Genomic DNA, 26,463 nt, shown 5'->3' with positions numbered 1-26,463 from the left:
CAGATAACCATGTACATAAAACGTCTGTGTGGAGATCTCAGATATCCCCAAAGAGATCTTTTTTGTCAGATTTAGTTAACTTCTGGGTACAAATTTCCCCCTTAAAGGATAGTTCGGTACATACACACACACAGAGTCTACTGTATGTCTACCCAACAGATTTATAGCGCTGCCATCTCCTACTTCTGTCAAAACTGTCTCGCTCTTATATAATTAGTGCCCTAGAGGATGAAGGTTTAAGCTCCTCATCGGCTCCCATCAGACCTGTGATAGATCTTTTCCGCTCACAACTTCTGCCAGACTCATAACTGAATCACAGTGGGGGTTAATACAGCAAATGTAATACCTTTAATGAAATGCCCCGCATTCTCTTTGTTTCGCTGTGCATTGTAGTGGCTTGAACCCGGCGTGATATCTGCATTTGATTGCGCACCACTGCAGGATATGAAAGCGGTATTGTTAGGCATTCTGTTTAATATGGGCATGTTTTGTAGTATAGTTTTGTTGACCAATAAGAAACAAAAAAACATAGCCATGAACAAAACTGCACGATTCTGCAGAGAGAAAGAGAGAGAGAGACGGAATAAACAAAAAATTGATTTTAAACCAGATTCCCAATTCTTAATTTATTGCTCCATTGTGATTTATATGCTAGCTTAGTGGTAAAGCTAGTGGTAGAGATTTGAACCCAGGGAACACACATACTGAAAAAACGTATACCCCATAAGTCGTTTCGGATAAAAGCATCATGTAAATCAATATACTGTTCATTGGTTATTATGAGCAGAAACCTCATTTAGGCCACTAGGGGGCAGGATTTCAGCACTGTGGAAAGCCACAATATCTTGCTTGAAATGCATTTTTTAATAACTTTGAAATGTTATTTATTGGTATTTACATTAGTAGCAAATTGTTAATTAAATTCAAAGTGATGATATAAAGGAAAAGGTCTCCAGAATGCGAAAATTAGTGTTTTATGAATGTGACATCAAATATTATTAAAAAAGAAAGAATTTAGTAAATGTTGTATTAGCAAGACCTCATAAACCCTCATTTAAAAGTTTTAATAACAATATAGTCCTAAAGCATGTCCTTCATATTTATAAAAAAAGAAAAATATATAAAAAAATAACAATTACCAGCTTTTCATATTTATGGTGTCTAGATAGTGATAACTGTGGTATAACTGAAAGTATAAAAGAATAATTAAAAACATATTTCTTTCTGTTTTGTTAGCCCTATTATCATGTATTCCTTAATGTGGTGAGATTTGTGATAAAGAGCCTTTTTGGGGGTCTCTGGAGTGCCATTAATTCAACCTGAAGAGCATGTTTACATTCTTTTAGAAAATCCAGACACACAAACGCTAAAGCAAATTACCTCCGGTTCTTCCTGAACACACACCGCCTAATACGCAACCTTACACACGTACGATCCTCTGAGAATTGTCCTTCATTATCTGTCTGATATGATATCAAATTGGTTTGGCAGGGAAACGGGGGACCCATAGGACTACAACTGAGACACATTACACTTGTACATTGACAATGTAGTCATTCATTTACGCAAACAAATTTGAACAAATTTCCATTATACACAGGGACACGAACCTTTAAAGCTGTATCTGTCCTGAACGCAATGGCTTTCATACAAAGCTATTGATATTTTTCGTCCTCTTACAATCCGGTTCTCATAATTAGATTTAGAGCAAAAACAGTTTCGAATATAATCTAACATTATTTATTCAACTATCCTTATGTCTATTCCACATTCTCCGCCCTAGTACTACCATTATGTCTATCGACTCTTCTATTATTTTATTACCATTATTGCTTGTATCCAAACTGCATTGTCTATTAAAGTGTCTATCCTATTGTCTATTAGACTGTGCATGTGCCGATCCTACTTTGTCTGCTTGTCTCTTATACCTTCTGCTCCACTTTTGTCTGTCCTACACTAATGTCCTGTATCCCACGCGGTTCAGGTGAAAGAGGAGGAAGTCATTCAACTGAAGCAAGAGATCGCTGCGCTCACCAAGTTCAGAGAGGGGGTGCAGAGGAGACTCAGACAGATGGAGGAGCAGAAGACGGAGGTGGAGAAACAGAGAGACACACTCAAGAATCAGATCAGTGGACTGGAGAGAGGCGAGTGGGCACACATTCACACAAAAATGCAAAGTTTTAAGCGTTAGGGGGGTTACTTAAAATAATAAAATGATGAGATTACTTTTACTACGGTTTGTTTTGGAGGATTCATGATGATGTAATATTTTAGGTCATCAGGTTGCTGCTTGTTATCATTTTATTATATGAATTATGGTCCGCTTACATTTTTTTGTTGTTTAGTGTAAACTATTTGTAAACATTAGCTTGCATAAACTGCCAAATGAGTTGAAAATATGGCTCTGATTAAATTATGAGCCATTCTACCAAATCAGTGCCATTTGCATGTTTTAAATCATCACAATTGGAGCTTTTTGAACACTAAAACTAATAACACACATATGGGCAGTTTTCTGGACAGGGCTTATCCTAGTCCCAGACTAAAATGACATGTTTGAGCTGCTTTAACTCTTTCACCGCCAGCGTTTTTAAAAAAAGTTGCCAGTCAGCGCCAGTGTTTTTCATGATTTTCACCAAAGTTTAATGTCTTCCAGAAAATTTTCTTCTTTAAATATATAAACATACAATATACCAAATGAAAGAACAGACCCTCTGCTTTCAAACAAACAAAAAAAAAACGTTTCATCCTTCAGTGGTTCTTTTGTAATCAGATTTTGAATATGGGTAGGTTTCTGCAAAAACACCACATTTTGAGCAAAAAGCAGAGATAATTCCATTTTTGTGACGGACTTTTCATAGAGATCCCATTCAGAGCGATCTTTAAAACAGACACGGACATGCAGCCGCTTGCCATAGGGCAATACTTCTGGGTTTTAAAAGTTGCGGTATTGCGGAAAGACGGAAAATCTCGTCATTTGCGGGGAAGCGTTTTCTCTTAATTGACGAGATATCTCGTCAATGGCGGTGAAAGAGTTAATTTAAAAAAAAATTATATCTTAACATGTATCAGTGCCACTGTTTTGTCTCAAGATGCACACCAGTATTGTTTTTGTAAGGTTTGTTTGAAAAAAACTACTTAAATGTCCTTATGTAACTAAGGCCTAGTCCTGGATAAATCCAAACCCTGTTCATATTTTTTTATTCAAAAATATATTGGTTAATCTCAGGTAACTACTTTTTATTTTTTAACATAGCAGGACTTAAAATAACAAAATGAATAAATATAAAATAAATAGATAACATCACAGAAATAATATACGTAACAGTAAAGCTACAGTATTGTAAAATGTACAGAAAAGAAAATGAGAACATTAACTTTCGGTCTGATGATGTAACTTCCTGTTAAAAATTAGACTTTTTAAATACTTTTGAAATAACTTTTTGAAAGTTTTTCAGAGGGGGGAGTGTGTTGGAGTAAAAGGACTGGGTGAAAACCTTGGAACATGACTAAAATGTGTATTGTATCTAAATTATCATGATCTTTAACTATCAAAAATATCTACAGCAAAGATTGTACACTCTAAAAAAAAGATACAAGAAGGTTCAGAAGTTGTCACACTGAAAAAATTAATAAGTAAAATTTAATTAATTTTTCTTTTGCACGTTTTTGCATTCAGGTTTTCGAGTAAATTTTACACTTGTAATTATAACATACCAAATTATGATGAGCAAATAAGAAGAGACTGGTCTCAGTACAGGCATTAGCAAAGTTATTGCTCATTGAGTGAATTTACATCATAACTCACATCATGATTTTCATTGTGTCACCTACAGTCTATACACAAGCACCAGTCTTCTGAATGATGGTAACCAGAAAACTCAAAGAAGAAACAGAAACTCTTCTAAATCTCAAAGATAAATAAACATTAAACACTAACAAGTCTTTTTTTAGTTAAAAACACATAAAATAGCTTTTAAATTCTAATTTTACTCTCCAAATGCAGTCCCATGCAAAACATGCGGGGAACTACAAGTCGACTGCCTAGTTAGTAATTTTTACTAAAATAATTAGTTTCAACACAAAATTATTAAGTTAATTTACTTTTTACGAATTTAAGTGGATTTTACATGATAAAATTACATTGAATTTACTCAATAATGTGTTCATTTAGAATTACTTAAATTACTCACATATTTTGTGTTATTTTACTCAAATTTTGGGATGGTACCTTTTTTAAAAAGTACACTTTTAAACCTAAAAGATGCATATTGATACCTCAAAGGTACACATTCGTACCTTAGAGGTACATACTGGTTCCTCAAAGGTACATCGTCCCAGACAGTGACAACTTTATACACTGATACAATGCAACATTTTACAGTCTACAGCCCCATTCATTTTCACAACTGTAATTCTTAGTATGCAGTATTTCTGTGCATGTTTTCTTCTGAAATCTAATTAAAATTCAAATGGGTTAATTAATAGAAAACATTTGAAATAAAACTTTACTAAGTAGACCTAATGTTCAGAACCCAGAACTCTTTGCTGGTGGTCAACTTAATGAGCAAATACTGTATATGTCCACGTTTATTGTTCAATGGAAAGTACTTTTCAATTCATATAAAAATGAGGTTAGCCAATTATAGAAGAGGTCCACATAAGGTCTTTCATAATTATATTCAAAATGAATATGTCATCTAATTTTATTTTCTCATCTGAACTTTTTCTTCCACCTCATAGATTTTCTCTCCCATTGGCACATTGTGATATACAGTACCTCTCTTATCCTTTATTGCTTATTTGAATTCAGATTGAGGATCTCTTTATTTTGCATGTTTTTACACTTAATTCCTTAAACATCTGTTGCTCTGTATGTTTTATTCTGATAATCTGAAAAAAGCTATTGTCGATATGTTTTCTTAAAGAAACGATGCACCCAAAAAGAAAACCATTTACTCACTATTATATATTTTTAAAGCTCCGTGAATTCATTACTTTTTTGGAACGCAAAAAGAGAAATGGCATTTTCTCCATGTAATAACAATGCATGGGGACTCATAGTTAAATGACTGGTGCTACTGTATAAGCACCTATAAGACGAATGTCAACCATGAATGATCAACAGGCAGACATCTTATTCGATTTGCTAAAAAAGTGCAGGCTCCCCTAACTCTATTTTTTTGGTTGTTTACGTAGACTAGGGTTGTCACAGCGTGACGGGTGTGATGTCTGAGGACACATATTTCAGCGATATCTGTGATGTACTGAGGCCACTGTATGTGTGGCATTCAAAGAAATCACTTACATCGCCATTAATGCTTGCGGTGTGAATTTATTTGTCAATAAAACACTGATGCGTGACATCTAGTGGCCAATGTCAGACTAGTAAATTTATAACAAAACTTTTCACCATTACAAATATTTCCTCGCAGGCCCCAGAGGCTCGGGGTGTTCAGGAACTGTCATAAGGAAAATGAAAGCGAGGCAGTGTTAGACTCCAGGGTGATAAAATGACCTCAGTTTCATTCTGATTCATGTTCAGAGCCTAGACTGCTTATCTGCAGGGTTAAAGCAGTCACTTTATTAATGGTTTGTAAGGTGTTACAGGCGTGATTTAACTAAATAATAGAAAAGGCAAATGAAAAGGAAAACAATAAAAACTGAGAAATGAGTGGAACACAATAGATTTAAAAAGATCACCCAAAATGTTATTATTTTATTATTTAGTTATGTCCATTTACTTAAATTAAATGAAATAAAAGTGACAGGGAAGGTCTTTAGTAGGTTGCGAATGGATGGATGGACGGACGGACACAGTATATGGATGGATGATGGATGGACGGACAGACGGACACAGTATATGGATGGATGATGGATGGATGTAGGTAGATAGAATGATAAACAGAATGGTAGAATAATAGAACAATAGATAGATAGATGGATAGTGGGATAGATGGATAATGGATAGATAAATAGATGGATAGATAGACACAGTAGATGGATGAATGGATGGATGGACACAGTAAATGGATGGATGGACGTACTGTATGGACAGACAGGCATATAGATAGATAGATTAATATTTAGATTAATAGATTGATGGATGGATAGATGGATTTATTCATTTACTTACTTATTCATTTAGCTGATGCTTTTATCCAAAGCGACTAACAATTGCTATATAAGTCAGAGTTTGCACGCATCTGCAGCAACTAGGAGTTAAGTGTCTTGCTCAGGGACACAATGGTGTGTCACAGTGGATTCAAACCCAGGTCTTATGCACTGCGCCATCACCACCCAATAGACACAATAGATAGATGGATGGATGGATGGATGGATGGACAGACAGACGGACAGACAGACGGACAGATAGATGGATAGTGGGATAGTTGAATAAATAGATGAATAGATGGATAGATAAAAATAGATACAGTTGGATTGATGGATGGATGGATGGATAAATGGATGGATGGACACAGATGATGGATGGATGGATAGATGGAGGGACAGACAAATGGATGGACACAGTATAGAATGGATGGTTAATAGATGGACACAGTATATGGATGGATGATGGATGTATAGAGTAGATTAGATAGATAGATAGATAGATAGATAGATAGATAGATAGATAGATAGATAGATAGATAGATAGATAGATAGATAGATAGATAGATAGATAGATAGATAGATAGATAGATAGATAGATAGATGGTGGGATAGATGGATAATGAATAGGTAAATAGATGGTATATGGATGGATGATGGATGGATAGATAGAGTAGGTAGATAGATGGATAGATAGACACAATAGATGGATGGATGGACATATGGATGGATGGATGGACAGATAGATAGAAAGATGGATAGTGGGATAGATGAATAGATAGATGAATAGATGGATAGATAAAAATAGATAGATAGATAGATAGATGGATCGATGGATGGATGGATGATAGATGGATAAATGGATGGATGGATGGATGGATGGACAGATGGACAGACCTATGGATGGACACAGTATATGGATGGATGGTTGATGGATAGAAACAGTATATGGATGGATGATGGATGGATACAATAGGTAGATAGAATGATAGATAGAATGATAGAATAATAGAACAATAGAACAATAGATAGATATATGGATGGTGGGATAGATGAATAATGGATAGATAAATAGATAGATGAATGATGGGTAGATAGACATAGTAGATGGATGGACAGACAGACAGACAGACAGACAGACAGACAGACAGATAGTGAGACAGATAGATGGATAGTGGGATAGATGAATAGATAGATGAATAGATGGATAGATAAAAATAGATAGATGTTGGATGGATAAATTGATGGATGGATGGATGGATGGATGGATGGATGGATGGATGGATGGATAGATGGAAGGATGGAGGGACAGACAAATGGATGGACACAGTATAGGATGGATGGTCGATGGATGGACACAGTATATGGATGGATGATGGATGATAGATAGATAGATGGATGGATGGATGGATGGATGGATGGATGGATGGATGGATGGATGGATGGATGGATGGATGGATGGATGAATGGACACAATATATGGATGGATGATGGATGGATAGATAGAGTAGATAGATGGATAGATAGACACAATAGATGGATGGATGGACATATGGATGGACAGACAGACAGATAGATAGAAAGATTGATAATGGGATAGATGAATAGATAGATGAATAGATGGATAAATAAAAATAGAAAGATAGATGTAGATAAATGGATGGATAGACACAGTAGATGGATGGATGGACAGATGGACAGACGGATGGATGGATGGATGGATGGATGGACACAGTATATGGATGGATGGTTGATGGATAGAAACAGTGTATGGATGGATGATGGATGGATACAATAGGTAGATAGAATGATAGATAGAATAATAGAACAATAGAACAATAGATAGATATATGGATGGTGGGATAGATGAATAATGGATAGATAAATAGATAGATGAATGATGGATAGATAGACATAGTAGATGGATGGATGGACAGACAGACAGATAGTGAGACAGATAGATGGATAGTGGGATAGATGAATAGATAGATGAATAGATGGATAGATAAATTAATAGATGGATGGATGGATGGACACAGTAGATGGATGGATGAATAGATGGATGGACGGATAGATGGCCCAAGTAGGTAGATAGAACGATAGAAGATGGATAGATGGATAGATAGATAAATAAATAGATTGATAGATAGACACAGTAGATAGATGCACGGATGGATGGACACAGTAGATGGATAAATGGACACAGTAGATGGATAGACATAGTAAATGTATGGATGTATGGATGAATGGACAGACGGAGGGACAGACAGACAGATATATCAGAACGATCACATGGAGTTCAACTGGCATGAGGCTGAATAAACAAAGACCAATTTTTTTAGGTAAATTGTTTAATTAAATTGTTAAAGAAAATCTAGTGTAGTTGTTTTAACTTCTTGAAGTCCACATTTTAAGGCAGGGCTGTTTACCCTCTCTGCGATTCCCACCTGCAGTGCAGCGGCTTTGAAAGACATATGAGCTGAACCAGTTCTTTAATAGATTAAAACTCAGGTCCTTGTCTTCATCCATCTTCTGGTTCTACCCTTCAAACCTGCTAACCTCATCCTTCTTTTTCAATCCTCTTTGACCTCTCCCTAACACCAGCATGTAACACCAGTGTATTGGTTAAAGATATGGGCTAGTAACCCAAAGGTTGCAGGTTCAAACCCCACCGGTGATGAGAAGTAAACTGTCACTCTTGTGCCCTTGGGCAAGTTATGTCAGTCACCCCAGGAGGATTGTCTCTATAACTCTCAGTCAACTAAATGACGAGGCAGTTGCAAAATCTGTTTAGACTGTACTGCTGCATAACTTCAGTTTTACCTCCACACAGTACCAGACTGTTAAAGGTTACCCCAAGGCCGGTGTAGCAGAACACTGCCATCAGTTAGTCAATTATTGACTATTTGACCTGTCCGCCAGAGGACATCTGGCCACAAGTGTCTGAGGAGCCTGTGAGTCGCAGAAGAGCTTTACAAATCTCGCTCTGAGTGATGTTGAAGTGTATGTGCTTATGGTAAATAAGAATGCTAACAGGTAAATGTGGAAAAAAATATTTTCTATGTGGCTATTGAACCTGTAGTGCAGTGGTTCTCATCTAGTTTTGCTTCAGGTTGCAGATTACATCACATTTTCAAATGGTTAACTTTAAATGTCAAGATTATCCAGCATTTGAGCAATTCCTGCATTATGGATGTGACATTTGCAGTCAAAACATGATATAAATTCTCAGAGAATGTGTTTATTACCAATATATAATACTGAACCATCTATTTATATGTTCTATCAAATGCAGACATGGTTTTAATGTTTTAGTGTTCTTACCTTACCAATCTGTTAAATCCTGCTGAAGACTCGCTGGCAAAGTTGATTGATCAGCTTGGTCATTTGCATTTTCTGGATCAGATTTGGTTTGTCTTGATAAGGTAGTAAAGACAATATTAACTCCTGTCAGCACTGCATGGTAAGGAGCAAAAACAATTTCCGTCTGACGTCAGAGGTATTCAACGTACAGCTGGCCAATCAGGGACACAGCGCTTTTCAGATCAATGAGCTTTGTAACAAATCAGAGCGTTTGAGAAAGGCAAGTTTTAATGAAGCAACAATAATGTACGGTATTTGGAAAATAATGTGTTTTTTTGAACCACAAACTATGCAAACACATTGTATTATGCCAAATACACAAAATAACATTGTTTTTTTGGCAACAAAATAGGTGCTCTTTAATTTTCGAGTATAGTTGCGTTTAAATGGAAAATGCGCCCAATGAAAACATGGCAATTTCACATAAACTCTAATATATCGCAAAAATAGATTTTACACTCGGGTGAGATGGTTTTTCAGCCAAATTTGAAATATATATATTTTGAAAAACTGCTTTTTCGCACTTACAAGTCATAAAAGTCAAGTTAGCATTCTTTATAGCACGGTATGTTTGATTGGAGGACAAGACAGAAGAGATGTGGTCAACTACATGTGCTGTCACAAGAACCGTCAAGCGCATGACATCGAAATAATGCAAGAGTGATTCGGGAGTCAGCTGCTCTGTTTCCTTAGCGTGGGTTCACGCCAGCTGCGTTTGAGGCATCAAATTCGCGTCTTCTGCGTCTAGTTTGCCGCTTGAACATTTTGAGTTTACTTGCTTCATTCGCGCATGAAAGCCGCGCATGAAATTCTAGTCATCCAGACATTTACGCAGAAATTCGCGTCATGGGCGGGGCTTCTGCCACTCTGCTCGCTTCCTGTAATCACGTCGATACTAGAGCAAGCTCCTGATTGGTTTTCCCGACGTTTTTCCATTCAAATTTTTTAACTCGCGCGTTTGCTCCGACAACGCTCAATTCACGCAAACTAAAAGCGCGAATGAGGCGGAATCGTGTCTACTGCGCTAAACGCCTCATTCGCGTCGCGAGACCTCCAGACGCGCGTCAACGTGTCTTTACATTGACTTAACATTGAAATCACTCGCGCTTGACCCCTCTACCGCAGCTGGTCTGAAGGCAGCATTAGAGTCCCTCTTGCTCTATTTTGATGTCATCCGCATGTCGGTCTGTGCGGTGCCGTATAAACTTGAAAACACCCATCGCTATGGTTTTTGGAATTACTTATTTGTTATATAAACAAAATATGTTTTAGTTGCATAACATCGGTTAATAGAAACGCCGTCACTTCGCAATCGTTTTTTTTTTTTGTCAACATTTCGAAAATAGTTTTTGCAAACCTTTAATGGAAATGCAGCTAACCTAACTATGATAAAAAAAAAAAAACGTTTTAACAAAAACTTTGCATGCGTAATTAAACCCCCAAATATTCACATCTGAGATATCAGTATGGTTAAATACTTTACGTTGACATTTGCATGGAATTGATCATTTTTACCGCAATAATTTAGTACAGCCTAGCCAGGATGTTTTGTGGATCTCCACTTAACTTAGCGTTGTGTCCTTGATCCCATCTGGGCAGGATGACAAACGATATGACTTGTCATCGAGCCAGTAATTTATAGTGAAACCCACGATTTTTAGTGAACGTCTTCAGGCTCTGATTGGACGGAGGGTGTTTGGATGCTTGACGGATGGAGCCAGAGTCTCGTTGTCATCTTAATCGGGGTTTCCACGGTGATGGATGTTGTCATCTCAATCAAGGTTGGCTCTGTGATTGATGAGATGGACTTTGACAGCGGGGTCAGTGAGCTGGCTGTCCGAGGATCTGGAGAGGCGGGGTCATCCGAGGATAGAACATGGAATGGCCATTTTACATGACAGCACTATCTAGTCATCGTTTCATTTCTCCCGGATTTCTCATTTTCTATCCGTCTTTCCAGTTTGCTTTACCTCTTTATGCCTGCAGACACATAATGGGCTTTTTGAATTGTGTGATGGTGTTTTACTCTGGTATTTCAGCAGGTGACCAAAAGTGATTTCGAAAAGAAATATAAAAATGAGCACTAAATCTCACTGGCTTTGAACATGTTCCCTTTTTTATTATAGCAATGGAGGCCGCAAAAACCCAGACGGACACAGACAAGAAGGCTATAGATGAGCTGGTGCGCGAGAGAGACATTCTGAACAAGGTTTGTGCGTGGAGATGCTTTACTTATCTTCAAAACATCAGAAATCTGATGTGTCTTCTTCAGGCATATGTCTGAAAATGTTATCATGAGAATAAGTGCAGACATGCAGGATGGATCCATAATTTTTTGTGAATCTGTCCTCTCTGTCTATTGCAATGCTTGCAGGTAGTCCACGAACAAGCTCTAATGCCATTATGCAGTTTAGTACCACGTCTCTTCATTATCGACTCTTCCAATATGTGTAATGAAACTTTCAGTTTTTGCCTCCGGCCTGATTCATTAATTTACACTGATGCTGCAGCAACAAGTTCAGATTGAATTGTTAAATTTAGTTCTCCCACGCTTCCCCATGCCGCTGTGATGCGCAGATGGATTTCAGAAAACAAGCGAAGGTGTATGATGTTTCTGCTGATGTGCTGAATATTGCATCGCTATTCTGCCTATGAAAATAACTAGATATTCATATTTAATTGCACAAGGGACATTCAGTCTCACGAACGCACTCGCAGTGGCGTACAAACTTGGCTTTTGTTACCGGCTTACCTCGGAGAATCGCTCTTTTGATCTGTCGAGCAGGAATACATCACAGAATAAAATCATTCTTTCTAACGCTCGCTTGTATTTTCAAGTCACTCTTGCTAAATATATTTACAAATTGATATTTTGTGTAAACCCTGGCGTCTGTGTGCGCCTGCATTTTCAGAACATGATCAAGGCAGCCAGGGAAACCGAGAAACAGCACACCATCGTCAAGATACACGAACAGTCGAAGAAGACCCTCGAACAGGAGATTTTAAACTACAGGGACGAAGCCCAGAAACAGCGCAAGATCATCTTTCAGCTGGAGAAAGAGAGAGATCGTTACATAAATGAGGCCAGCGATCTCACCAAAAAGGTATGATGCTCACCCTGTGTCCACGACAATGCAATTTGTCCTGTCTATGCTACATCTGACAATGGGCAGACGTGACATAATCGCCAATCACAGCCAATCACTGTGCACACTCTCACACAATGCACTACACAGATGATTGGCATTAAACTTCAAACACAAATCTCCCAGCAAGCAATAGCCATCATTTTACTGTCTGAAGCTATAGACTCTATATATACAGTAGTCCATCTTTGAGTAACCTACTTCTACCCAAATAAACTTAAACATTGTTTTGCCAAAAAACATTTATATTTTACACATGTGAACAAAGTCAACAGTGATTACAAGGTGTTTGGTTTTATTTATTTATTTTATTTCATTTATTTTTAGAGTATAGTTAGACGTCTTTTAAAGGAATAGTTTACCCAAAAATGAAAATAATGTCATTAATGACTAATCGTCATGTCGTTCCAAACTCATAAGACCTCCGTTCATCTACAGAACACAGTTTGAGATGTTTTGGGTTTGGTCGGAGAGCTTGTTGACCCTTCAGTGGAAGTCTGCGTACGGTGTGCTGTCCATGTTCAGAGGGGTATTGAAAGCATCATCAAAGTAGTCCATGTGACATCAGTTAAAATGTGTTGAAGCATCGAAAATACATTTTGGTCCAAAAAGAAACAAAAATTACAACTTTATTCAGAATTGTCTTCTCTTCCGTGTCTGTTGTGAAGCGCATGTGCGAGACTAAAGTCACGTGACTGCAGTGACGTGGATGACGTGTTATCCTCAGACATGTTTGAAATGTTTTTTTTTTTTTCAAACTTACAGCATGCGTCTCCCTCAAACTGCAAATGAAGCCAGGGGCACAAAAAAACCCCAGCTGGGGCGCACCAGATAACATGTCAGCTGCGTCGTACATCACTATTTAGTCTGAAAGTTTGTTGACCCTTAATTGAAAATCTATGTATGGTATACTGTCCAGAAAGGTAATAAAAACATCATCAAAGTAGTCCATGTGACATCAGTGGCTCAGTTAGAATGTGTTGAAGCATCAAAAAAATATTTTGGTCCAAAAATAACAAAAATTACGACTATATTTAGCGCATGCTTCATGTGACCGCAGTGACGTATGACACGACTGACGTGTTATCTGGTGCGCCCCAGCTGTGTTTACAGTCTGAGGGAGATGCACGCTGTAATAAAAAAAATGTCTGAGGATAACACGTCATCCACGTCACTGCAGTCACAACAGACATGGGAGAGAAGACAATGCTGAATAAAGTCGTAATTTTTTTTTTTTTTTTTTGGACCAAAATGTATTTTTGATGCTTCGGCAGGTTCTGGCTGACCCACTGATGTCGCATGGACTACTTTGATGATGTTTTTGTTACCTTTCTGGACATGGACGGTATACCGTGGATTTTCAATGAGGGGTCAACGGGCTCTCGGACTAAATAAAAAACATCTTAAACTGTGTTGTGAAGATGAACGGAGGTCTTGCAAGTTTGGAGCGACGTGAGGGCGAGTCATTAATTACATTGTTTTCATTTTTGGGTGAACTATCCCTTTAAATGTCGTTTTTGCCTCATGTGAACAAAGTCAACAGTGATTACAAAGTGTTTGGTTTCATTTATTTATTTTATTTCATTTATTTTTAAGTTTTATGGTTAGACATCTATTCAATTTTCACTGAAAGCCCACATTTTACCTTGTTTTAGTCTAAAAGTCTGGGCCGTGTTTGGACAGCTATTAGACCTATTTTAATTGCAAAATTGCTTGCTGGGTCTATTTAAAGTGATGCTATCATCAAAAGTTGCTAAATTGCGAATCTAGGGGTTCAGATTGGGGTGGATCCTCAATAGATAATCAACCTTGATGATCAGATCTGTATCGATATTGGGGCCATACGAGCTAAATGAATTCAGGAGGCCTGAAATTACTAGCAGCACCCTTGCTTCACACGCACACATTGCTCGATAAACAGAGAGTAATTCTCGTCTTGGTTTTTGCCTTGTAATCCCTGAAGGCATTTTTTCATTCCGTGCTACTTGACTGTGCATGTGTGAGTCATCTTACTGATGAGTTTATAATGCTGTTGCTATCGCAACTGTGCGTGCGGCTGCCGCTCTGTGCTCACTTAAAGACAGTAACATTCAGGCACTTATGTTTAGGTTATAATGGCTGGACTATCAAGATAAGTCGAGTCAAGAGTGTCATAAACAGTATAATAGACATGCTGAGCCTGTGTTATTTATGATACTAGACATTGTGTATGGGTAGACTGAGAAACGTATTTAACCTTTAAGCAAAATCTACAGATTATGTATAGTTTACGACAATTATAAGTTCTGTTATTGTTAATACCGTACATTTTTGTAGCTCCAGATTTCACTCTCTTCATAAAACGCACTGATTTTGTACAAAACTCATCGATTTGAAAAGTGCTGTGTCCCTGATTGGCCAGCTCATCTGTAGGTTGTGATTGGCCTGAATACCTCTGACGTCAGCAGGAAATATGACGCTCCTTACCATGTTTGAAAGATTCGCTCACAATGCAATGCTAACAGGAATTAACTTACAGACTTTGTGTCTGAAGCGGGAGGAATTATAATAATGTCAGTATTGTCCACGTCAACAGGCCCAGGAAGTAAACTGTTGCCTACAATCCGTGTGTTTGTTGTAGTCCAAGAAACGAGATTTACGTTGGAGATGATAGCTCGCACCATTGTTAACTTTGGGGTTTGTACCTTTTGCATATTGTTAACATGTACTAATACACACTTACACACCAAAGGAAATGTAAAATCGTGAATCGGATAATTGGTGCTCTTTAAGTAAAGATCATGTTCCATAAAGATATTTTGTAAATGGCCTTCTGTAAATATATAAAAATATATATTTATCATTGTAAATGCGATTTTCTTATAGGGACAATAAGTAGGGTATTTGGAAAAGCGAGGCGCTAGAGAGCATTATTCGTTTGAATGCATAATACAATTTCACCACTAGATGGGGGAAAATCCTACTTATTATCCCTTTAATATATCGATTTTTTTGAACTTTTAAAAAGTTGTATCTCTGCCAAATATTATATAAAGTTCATTTAAAGGAACAGTATGTAGGATTGTGGCCAAAACTGGTATTGCAATAACAAAACTAGTGGCTAAAACTGATACTGCAATCACACAACTGGTGGCCAATAAACAAAATGACAACATAAACATCAGTTGAGGGCTGCAACTCCACTTTTTAAATGACAATATCCTGGCCAAACCACTGTTGTCAGTGATATAAGTATTGGAATACAAAAATGATTTCTTAATGTCTAGTGACATAGCAGGGACATTTTATGATTAATTGATATACATTTCTTACATACTGTTCCTTTAACTAAGTTCGGGAGGAGCATGGTTACTCCAAAAAAATCTGTGCGAAGAGGTGTCTATATAGCTGTCCCTTATCTCTGTCCCTTGACAGTTTTTGCAACATCAATCCTCCACCCCATCACCTAACTCTCATCTAGTTTCATTTATCCCAGTTAAAGATGAGGGAGTACTCTGGGTCGGGCTAAAATTCCCAGCTCGGAGCCCTTCCCTCGGACAGCTCACCAAGCATGCTTTATCTCATTCCCTATTGATTACATGTGAATGCAAACTTGTGAAATATATGAAGAGTTTTTTTTTATTTTTATTAGTTACTGCCAAAATCTGTTTGTATCAGGTCAGTATTAAAAAAGTAAATTATGCAAATTCATATATTTATTCAATAGCGTTTTGAAAAAAACCTTGTCATTGATTTATTGCATTTTGCGGAAAAATAAAAAAAATAATGAAATTATAGATTTGAATTTTTAATGTTATTATAACCTAAATGAAAAAGTCATCAAAAAATCTTGTCACTTTCTTGGTATAGAAAACACGTTTTTGCCCAAATAGTCCAAATGGGTTTATTAAGTGTGCTTGCAAAAGCACACTTATTGTTCTTCTTAAGTTTTATTATTATTTTTCCCGGGTAGATTTTTTTGGCCAGCTCTAGCGATTAGACCGTTTGACACAGAGACACCGTTCAAACTTTAAAATGTAAGTTGCTTGAGAAGATAAGGTCACAGATCGATGTCGTTCTTCCGCCATATTGGATAGAACACAAGACCTTAAAAAAGTTTCACAGGTCACAAATTTTGTCCAAACTTCACGAAAATCCACGTACACGATCCTTGGACCAAGCCTCACAAAAGTTTCTAGAAGGATTTTTGATTTTCGGAAGCGTTTGCCCGTCACAGCTCAAACTAAATGTGCGTCGACGCCGCCAAAACAGGAAGTAGTTTATATCTTAGGAACGCTTTCACGTATTGAAACTAAACTTTGTACATGAATTTGGGTCTCAAATGTGAGGATGCACAACATCAAAAGAAAAAAAAAAATTCTAAAATTTTACGCCGCCAAACAGGAAGTAGTTTATATCTCAGGAACGCTTTCATGTATTGAAACCAAACTTTGTACATGAATTTGGGTTTCCAATGTGAGGATGCACAACATGAAAATAACATATTTTTTCTAAAATTTTACGCCGCCAAACAGGAAGTAGTTTATATCTCAGGAACGCTTTCATGTATTGAAACCAAACTTTGTACATGAATTTGGGTCTCCAATGAGAGGATGCACAACATCAAAAGAACAATTTTTTTTCTAAAATTTTACGCCGCCAAACAGGAAGTAGTTTATATCTCAGGAATGCTTTCAAGTATTGAAACCAAACTTTGTACATGAATTTGGGTTTCCAATGTGAGGATGCACAACATCAAAAGAACAATTTTTTTCTAAAATTTTACGCCGCCAAACAGGAAGTAGTTTATATCTCAGGAACGCTTTCACGTATTGAAACCAAACTTTGTGCATGAATTTGGGTCTCCAATGTGAGGATGCACAACATCAAAAGAACATTTTGTTTTCTAAAAATTTTACGCCGCCAAACAGGAAGTAGTTTATATCTCAGGAACGCTTTCATATATTAAAACCAAACTTTGTAAATGAATTTGGGTCTCCAATGTGAGGATGCACAACATCAAAAGAAATTTTTTTTCTAAAATTTTACGCCGCCAAACAGGAAGTAGTTTATATCTCATGAATGCTTTCAAGTATTGAAACCAAACTTTGTACATTAATTTGGGTCTCCAATGTGAGGATGAACAACATCAAAAGAAAAAACATTTTTTCTAAAATTTTACGGCACCAAACAGGAAGTAGTTTATATCTCAAGAACGCTTTCACGTATTGAAACCAAACTTCGTACATGAACTTGGGACTCCAATATGAGGATGCACAAACTAAATCTGCGGCACCAGAGCAAGCACACTTTTGCAGTTCCTCTGGAAATGCATTTTCTAGTTGCATTTTGGAACCAAACTCTTGATATATACAGTATATTATAAAGAGTTTGGTTCCAAAATGAGATAATTCTGTTTTTAAAATTTTTGTCAAAACATGTTTATATGTTATCATGTTTTATTGTGTTTTATTGTGCTACTTAGCTGTATTTTTTTTTAGCTATGAAGGCTTAAATCAAAACAAATCAACTCCAGTTTGATTAATTTTAATTTGTAATGCACAATCAAAAAACAAGATTTTTGAAAAATGTAAAAAACAGAGTTTTTCGAGACAGCTGATTGGTCTGATAGTTGTCACATGGTAAGGCATTTAATTTGTTTCTTAAGTAACATTGCTGTTTTGCTGTGTGTGGGTCTTGAGGATTTCGACTCATTACAGTTATAGTCTTGATTAAATATTACTATGATAATTAATCTGCGATGTTGACTCAAACACCTTTATTACATATCGCAAAACGGTGACGTTAATTAAAATTAGAGACTGTGAAGTGATGTGGTGATTAAAAATGTTTGTGCTAAAACTGAGTGTCTTGAAGAGGCTGAGGAGTCTATGAAGAATTGAAACACCTCCTATCATCTTGCCTGGTTTACAGTGTGTAGAAGATTAGACTAGATTTACCTTTAAACTGTCCACACAAATAGTCGCATGAAGGTTACCCTGCACAATGCACAATTATTTTGGATCATCTTCTACAGTTTCCTAGGAACCAGGGGCTATTTGAGACACTCAGCATCATTTTGTATGTAGTCATCATTGCTAAGACTTTTCTTTTAAAAACGTAGCCTTTTGTTTTTGGCAAGTTAATAATCCAATTGCAGGTAAAAAATGTTCAGCTGTGAGCAGTAGTGAGGCTAAATGTTGAGAAAGCTCTTAGCTAATAGTTTTGAGATTGCCTCCTGAGGTCTGACTCCACAGAGTAGCGTGCTGGCAATTTTTAGTGAATAAATATATTCTGCTGTAAAATATTAGAAATAAGATCCAGATTTAATAAATACGCCTAGTTTCAATTATGCAGAGGTTGTTTTCCATCTCCAAATCTAATCAAATAAACTGTGTGTGGACTTTATTATTCACTAAATGGCTTGTAGGTCAGCACTAAGCAAAGCATGCTTTTTTGATACATTCGAAGTTGCAAAAGACCTGCCATGCTATTTCTCACAAAATGAGAAAATATTAATGATAAATGTATACTACATACTATAAGTATGCATTTTATTGATGGTGTTAAAATACGTACATGTATGCTATGCACAGTCAGAAAAAATTTAACCTTTTCAAAAATAGCATCTTTGTACCTAGAAAGTTCATAATAGTACCTCAGAGGTACACAACTGTACCAACGAGTGCATAATAGTACCTCAAAACTACAGATTTGTACCAAAAGTATCAAAATAAGAAGCATACAGTTACAAACATCTATTCATGTACTATTTTGCACATGATTTCAAATGACATCATACAAACCAATTTCGTTGTTTTTTCCACATTTAAGGGGAACATTTTCATTACCGCAACGTGTCCATGACTGGATTACATCGAAATATTTATAATTAAAAAATCTAAAAAATAAAAAGCTTTAGTGCATGTTATACTATAAACATTTACAGTAAAGAGACATGTGGTATTTGGTGATCATTGGTATATGTAGAGACAATAATAGGGAATATAAATGTGTCCAAGAAAAATTGTCTCATCCTCCGCAACAATTTTCAATCATTGTTTTAAAAAAAAAATTGTTGGAAGAGACATAATTGACTGTGACACTCAAGATGGCTACCAGGTAATCAGTTCTTATTTTTTTCGTCAGATAAAAGTTGAAATTTTGTTTGTCATGGTACTTAGACAAATTTTTAGTTCTCATTACCGAAACATGAGTTTGTAAATGCATATATTTAATGTAATATCATGTTGCGGTAATGATAATTTTTGCTAATTATAATCTAAAATTAAAATTAAATTAAATAATTCTATAGGAAATATTTTTTAAATCCTCTAAAAATAATGGTTAATGGTAAAGTTCAGACCTTAATCTTATATGTGCAAAAAAAAAAAAAATTGGCTTCAAGTTTTTTTTTATTCTGGACATGGATTTCGTCAGAATCACCCACTTGCATTTGAAAAGAAAACACGTGTCTTCCATTTTTGCACCTTTGGCAATAATAAGTCAGAGATGTTAACAACCGTGTCTCTTATTAGAGTACATTGCATTGTGGGACACTGGCTAAAATGTAAGAATAACTTTTAAAATCTCGGTGTTTTAACTCACTAATTATTTAGCACTGCGCATTTACAAACAACATTTCTCATGCAGATGGACCTTAAATAAAACGCTGCACATTCATTCATCTCAGATACAAGAAATCTCATTTCCCGCATATTTTTTAAGATGTCTTCTGCTCTGATTGTTTTAACATCTGTGTTGGAGCAACATCAGACGCACACGGCTACACAAAATGCAGCGGGGAGCGTTGTTGGTTAAGACAATCTCGCTTTGTCAGGCTGCTCGGGACGTTCAAACAAACAGAAGCGTTTTAATGCTGTCATACAGCAACTATGTTGGGAACTTAATCTCCCAGTGGTTTATATAGTAGACATTGCATATCATAATATGAATAAATTACACATTTTAGCTACATACATAGGGAATTTTTCGCCAGAAAGAGACTAAAAGCATCTGCTATGGCATAGACAGTTGATCGATAAACATGATAGAATGATCAATTGTGTTTTACACGTTTTAAAAATTGCAATTTCTGGAAATAAGCCAGCACATATTTTTCAGAGCTTCTTTTAACAATACATCAAGGCTCAGGCTGTTTGCTGTTTATTGGTACACTATAAAATAAAGAGTGCATGGATGTTCCCCTGTACATTTGTTCATGAAAAAGACCCTTTGGAAAAAATTAGATACAATGAAAAAGAGAGAACAGAATGTGCAGTTTATTCTGAAATTCAAATTCAAAGCAGGTTTTATAAACAGCCTGCTGCGTTTGTGTACTAGATATGGAAATGTAATCAAATCACATGGCAATGTAACAATTATTATTCTTTTCTTGGTTGGACTCCTTGCGATATGGCAGTCAATATTACTCTTCTTGACACAGCCGTACTTTGGCTTTATGACTTTACGTAGCGTGGTGAATCACTGACATGTAATCACCCAATGAATTAAACCAAACACTTATTATGTGTAGTCATGTAGAACAAGTGAATTTAACTTGATTCAGAGAGGAGATGATGGTGGAAAACATTACAGTGTTCGTAGCTCTTATTTATAGAGCCCAGAAGCTCTCAATGAATGGTCTTACAGTAAATTCTCATGCTTTTGTACATTAGATACATTATATTGTCTCTGTTGGATGGAGACCTTAGACCAGGGGTCTTCAACTACTCTTCTTCGAGGGACAGATTTTAAAAATGTAAATATGATGCAGGCAGAGGTGTAGCCAGGACATTATTTGTGGGGGGGGCAGCTTGGGCCAGTCTTTTATTTGGGGTGGCACTACAAAAACTACTATTTTAAAACTCACGCACCGCGTCACTCAGAGTAGTGGTTTTCCCGCGGTTCGTCAGGCCATAAAAATGGATTAACTTCTTATATTATTATCCAAAATGATTATATAAATAAATAAATATATTTGTTCGTTGTAGTCCAAGAAAAGAGATTTATGTTGGAGATGATAGCTCGCGTTATTGTTTACTTTGGGGTTTGTACCTTTTGCATATCATTAACATGTACTTATACACACTTACACACCAAAGGAAATGTAAAATCGTGAATCGCACCATAGGTGCTCTTTACATTTTATATTTTTTACTAGACACATTTTCTTAGGTAATTTTTCTCAACAAGAAAATGCATCTTGATTTAGGAATGTTTAGATATTTATACTAAAAACAAGACAAAAATAAGCAAGAAAGTCATTTTTTGCAGTGTAGCTGCGATATATTTTGTTGTAAGAAATATTGTGAATTTTCTGTATAAATTAACTTGAAAAAACTTCTATAGTACGCTTCCTAAAATTTTAATTATATTTAGTCAGCCAAAGACGATTTATTTTTTAACCAAACCATTACATTTTTACATTAAAAAAGGGATTTATTTCCATAAATTACTTTCCATCATACCTGTGTGACGATAGTGATGAGGTTTAAAAAATTTTTGCATTCTGGATTCTGAAAGATAATAAAATCCCAGAATGCACTGCAACGACCATTTATACAAGAGGGGATAGCTATTTTATCATTAGTACCAGTGTACTAAATTAAATGTATCTTTGTATGTACAGGTTCTGCAGAATATTGAAGACATTAAAGTGAAGGAGATGCAGATATTCGAGTATAAGAAGAGAATAGCAGAAGCCGAAACCAAACTGAAGCAGCAACAAAATCTCTATGAGGATATTAGGACAGAGAGGAACCTCTTCAGCAAGAACCTCATTGAGTCCAAGGTAAGTGTATGTAGACTGTTATGATGACATATCTGCCCACCATAAGCACAGGTGCTGGGAGAGATCCATTGGGTAACTTCTTCAGGAGGTGCTTCGAACAAGAGCCCAGGAAGAAGGTTGGCTGAACATTAATCTTTGTCCAGGAAACCTGGTACTGTATAGGAATTAAATGTGATGGGTAACCTTTCGGTTTGGCCTAAATTATACGGTAAGCATGTGTGGAAGCTCAGATGTCCGCAGCTACACTGTAAAAATACCTACATTTTAAAAGTCATGTTTAAATGCAAGTCTCTTCCCCCCTAAAAACAATCTGTCTTTTGGCACTTTTCCATTGCATAGTACCCCACGGTTTAGGTCGGGTCAGCTTACCTCACTTTGGCTTGGTTAGCTTTTCCATTGAGTTTAGTAACACTTCGAAATGGGAGGGATTATAGGCGTATCGTTATATTTGCCCTGCCTACTGCTATGACATCATACAAGTGAGAGTGTCGTACATTCTTATACATTCATTTATTTCTCGCGTTTATCACTACATCTGTCTCACATGACGATTTCTGTACAAACACCCGTGGCGTCATTCAGACGTGCGCATCACAAATGTGCCGCCACAAACCGCAAGCCTGGAAAAAAACTGGTATTGTGTTCCTGGTTCACAACCTGTGGATGTTTTTCATCGCTAAAAGGGAGTTTGGGAACTTACAGCAAAGCACAGATGACAACAGGTTTACCCGAGACAGCACAAGCTAGCACGAAGGTAAAGCTAATATTTTACATTATAGCGATGACGCTGGTAGTGACGATTCTCTAAGACTAATCCGTGATCTACAGTGTTTTTGCGTCACGTTTTGGTATCACGCTTGGAACACCGACTGAAGTGGTCCTACAAAAAGTGTTGGGTACTTCGTACTGCACCCAGTTGAAAAGCCCCCAAAAGTAAGCCAAACCAAACCGTGGGGTACTATGAAATGGAAAAGCGCCATTATCTTCACCGCAATATGGTGTGCAGGTGGGTGGGGTCTGGAAAAAATTGCAGCGGTTAGCAACATGACCCAACTTCAAACGATCCAATCAGTTCTCGATGGACAAATTCAAGTCCAGCACTACCTTTTTTAATTTCAAAAGCCATTTCACACGGATAAGAATATTGCTAATTCCGTTTCATGGCAACTTTAAGTTTAATCAACTTGAAATCATTTCAACTTCTTGACTAGGGAGGAGTTGCGATAAATTATAAAAAAAAAGTTAAAATTAGCTTAACCTGTTAGCCGGCGTTTCTATTTTTAAGCATTTTCTGAAAAACGACAAAACCAAACTAAAATGTCTGCACTTCTTAAAGCCTATATTCATAATTCTATACTCATAAATTTCTCTATATATATTCATCCTACATAATGTAAATAACATTATGTGAAAATAAATATAACCTTTATATCTAAAAAATCATGTAAAATATCAAAATCAATGTGAAAATAACACTTTGAAGCTCATTATATCATAATTAGTTTTCAAGACTAGAGCCTGGTTTTCACAGGCAGGGTCAACTATACAGTAACTGACTGCAGTCATGTCAGGTAAAGCTTTTGTCACCGTTTGATCCGAAATAGTTTAAGGTCAGTGCCACGCCACCACTGCTTCACTGATGCAGAATAGATGAACAGTTCGTCCCTGGGACACCTTTGCTCCAACTCGACCTGGGGGACAGTCTGTAAATAAATCACGACACCATGAACAATGTGTTCCAGTTGACAACACATAATTTAAGAAAGAGAAGTAACTATTAAAATTAATTTAAACGTATAGTCTAAATCTAGGGATACTTTATATAATTTTAGAATAAAAAACACTGTTACTATAAACACACACACATGCCTTTTTTTATGTGTGTGTTCCCTGAGATCGTACCAATGATATTTGCTGGTAATGTAATGCTCTACCAATTGAGCTTTGGAAAAATATTAAAACTAAAAATATCTGACTGTCAAGCCAGGCAACTAACGCCTTGACTGTTTGTTCAGACGCCCTCGCGTTGCGGACCAAAGCGCAGGTATAAACAAACCTTAATGTAACGCATTCGCATCTGCATTTGATACTTAAACATGCGCTTTCTGGCCTAAATATCAGCTGAAGTCATCTGATATCTCGTTTCATTTCACCTTTCGGTAACGCTTTAGATTACAGCCCGGAAAGTACTGGGAGAGTGCAGCGAATTTGCAGCGTATGTTTCTGTAGTTGTGGTTTGCTTGGGAAGTGCGTACGTGTAATTGTGGGGGAACAATTTGTAGTATTTGGGGAATAGAGGGGTAGCAACCAGGAAAAATACAAATATATATGCAGTAAAGTACTGCGTAAGTACAGCGAATTTACAGCATACATTTCTGTAATTATAGTGTACTTCTAAAGTACATACGTGTTACAATTTATAATATTTTGGGAACAAAGGGGTAACAAGTGCCACTTTAATTTACAGCCCACAGATGTTGTATTTACTCTTTAACTACGTGAAACAAGGGGGTAACAAGTGCCACTTTAATTTACAGCCCGCAGTTGTATTTACTCTGTAACTACGTGAAACAAGGGGGTAACAAGTGCCACTTTAATTTACAGCCCGCAGATGTTATATTTACTCTGTAACTACGTGAAACAAGGGGGTAAACATTTTTGCCTTGCCTATTTTGATTTTACTTGATGGCCCAACAAATTCCTGTACTATTTTTCTTTCTTAAGGTAAGTAACCCTATATTGAAAATTCTAAATAAATTGTATCGTACTTATAAATAGCATAAACACATTAACTGAATTTCAAGTTTTGTTGTTAAGTAATCTCCATCTCATGCATCATGAAATGATAAAATTTGTACCCCCCGTGGTTAAAAAAAATACTTAGCCTATGCCTAAATATATTTTAATAGCCTACCTATATTATTCCAAAAATATATATGGTGCATGACTATGATTGAATGAAGACCCACAGTTTGCAGAATCCATGTATGACGCCAGTGCGATCACCATGCACCAGCTATATGTGGAGAGGAGTGTTATCAGGCCAATTCAGTAAATGTGTGTGTGCTAAATTACTCTCAAGCATAAGATTGTTTTGCATGTAGCCTACGCCATATCACGTAGGTCTAATATTTGAATCGTTAGTCCGAAGTTATGAATTACTTACTGTATAAATAATTTTTAATTTCCCACGTTTTTAGCATATATTAAAATAGTTAGCCCTTAATTATAAAATACTTACTGCATATATTATTTGTATTTTTCCTGGTTGTTACCCATTTGTTCCCCGAACACTACAAATCGTTCCCCTATAATTACACATACATACTTCACAAGTATACCACAACCACAGAAACATATGCTGCAAATTCGCTGTACTTACGCAGCACTTTCCGGGCTGTAATCCAAACCGTTACCCAGCTTTCTCTTGATATTATTCAGAATAGTGCAATGAAACCGCGGTTCATTGGTTGAGTGACGGACGCCCTGTCCACACGAACACGGGTATAGATTTTTCTATTCGATTTAACTGTTCATCCACATGCAAGCGCAGTATCAGGTTATGAAACCAACCTTTTTTGAAAACTCCTGCTAGGGTAAAGTATTTTCGAAACTCCGGTTGCAGTGTTGTTGTGTAGCCAGTGAAACCAGAGTTTTTGGCTTGTGACATTGTTGTTTGTGCCGAGGCGAGACTCTTCGGTTAGGGGTTTATCGCCTATTGGTTTGGCATGCTCTTAACTTCGTTTCAAACCGGGTTTTTGAGTGTTTGTGTTGACGGGGAGATTTTTTAAATAAAGGTGGGAAAAAGTTTATAAAAATACCTGTGTAAGGTGCCACCCACAAGCCCAACGACGGATGCAAGTGGAGTGGGTGAAGGGGACTCGTGTTCGTTCCTTCCTCAGCGCTTCTAGAAGAATAATTCCATAATCATGATTAAACTCATTTCTTTGATCTCTGTGTTTAAATTATAATCTGACTCCAATTTAATATACTAAGAATTTAGTGCATTATTCCAATTATCTGTTGATCATAATTTAGATGTTTGATTATTTATTAATTCCCATAGTCTTA

At 36.6% G+C, this 26,463-nt stretch overlaps 1 protein-coding gene across 1 annotated transcript in view; it reads left to right on the top strand.

Annotated features, from left to right (window-relative positions):
- Positions 1-26,463, top strand: part of cfap58 (cilia and flagella associated protein 58) — a 157,512-nt gene that overhangs the window by 24,864 nt on the left and 106,185 nt on the right. Inside the window, exons 7-10 of the mRNA XM_055204571.2 lie at positions 1,985-2,144; positions 11,601-11,683; positions 12,387-12,578; positions 22,231-22,392. Of these exons, the coding sequence (XP_055060546.2) occupies positions 1,985-2,144; positions 11,601-11,683; positions 12,387-12,578; positions 22,231-22,392 (597 nt within the window). The remainder of the gene's footprint in view (positions 1-1,984; positions 2,145-11,600; positions 11,684-12,386; positions 12,579-22,230; positions 22,393-26,463) is intronic.

The sequence above is a fragment of the Misgurnus anguillicaudatus genome, chromosome 3 (assembly GCF_027580225.2).
Source record: "Misgurnus anguillicaudatus chromosome 3, ASM2758022v2, whole genome shotgun sequence".
Classification (NCBI taxonomy): Eukaryota; Metazoa; Chordata; class Actinopteri; order Cypriniformes; family Cobitidae; genus Misgurnus; species Misgurnus anguillicaudatus.
Note: the sequence above shows the minus strand (reverse complement) of the source record. Positions and strands in the feature narration are given on the sequence as shown.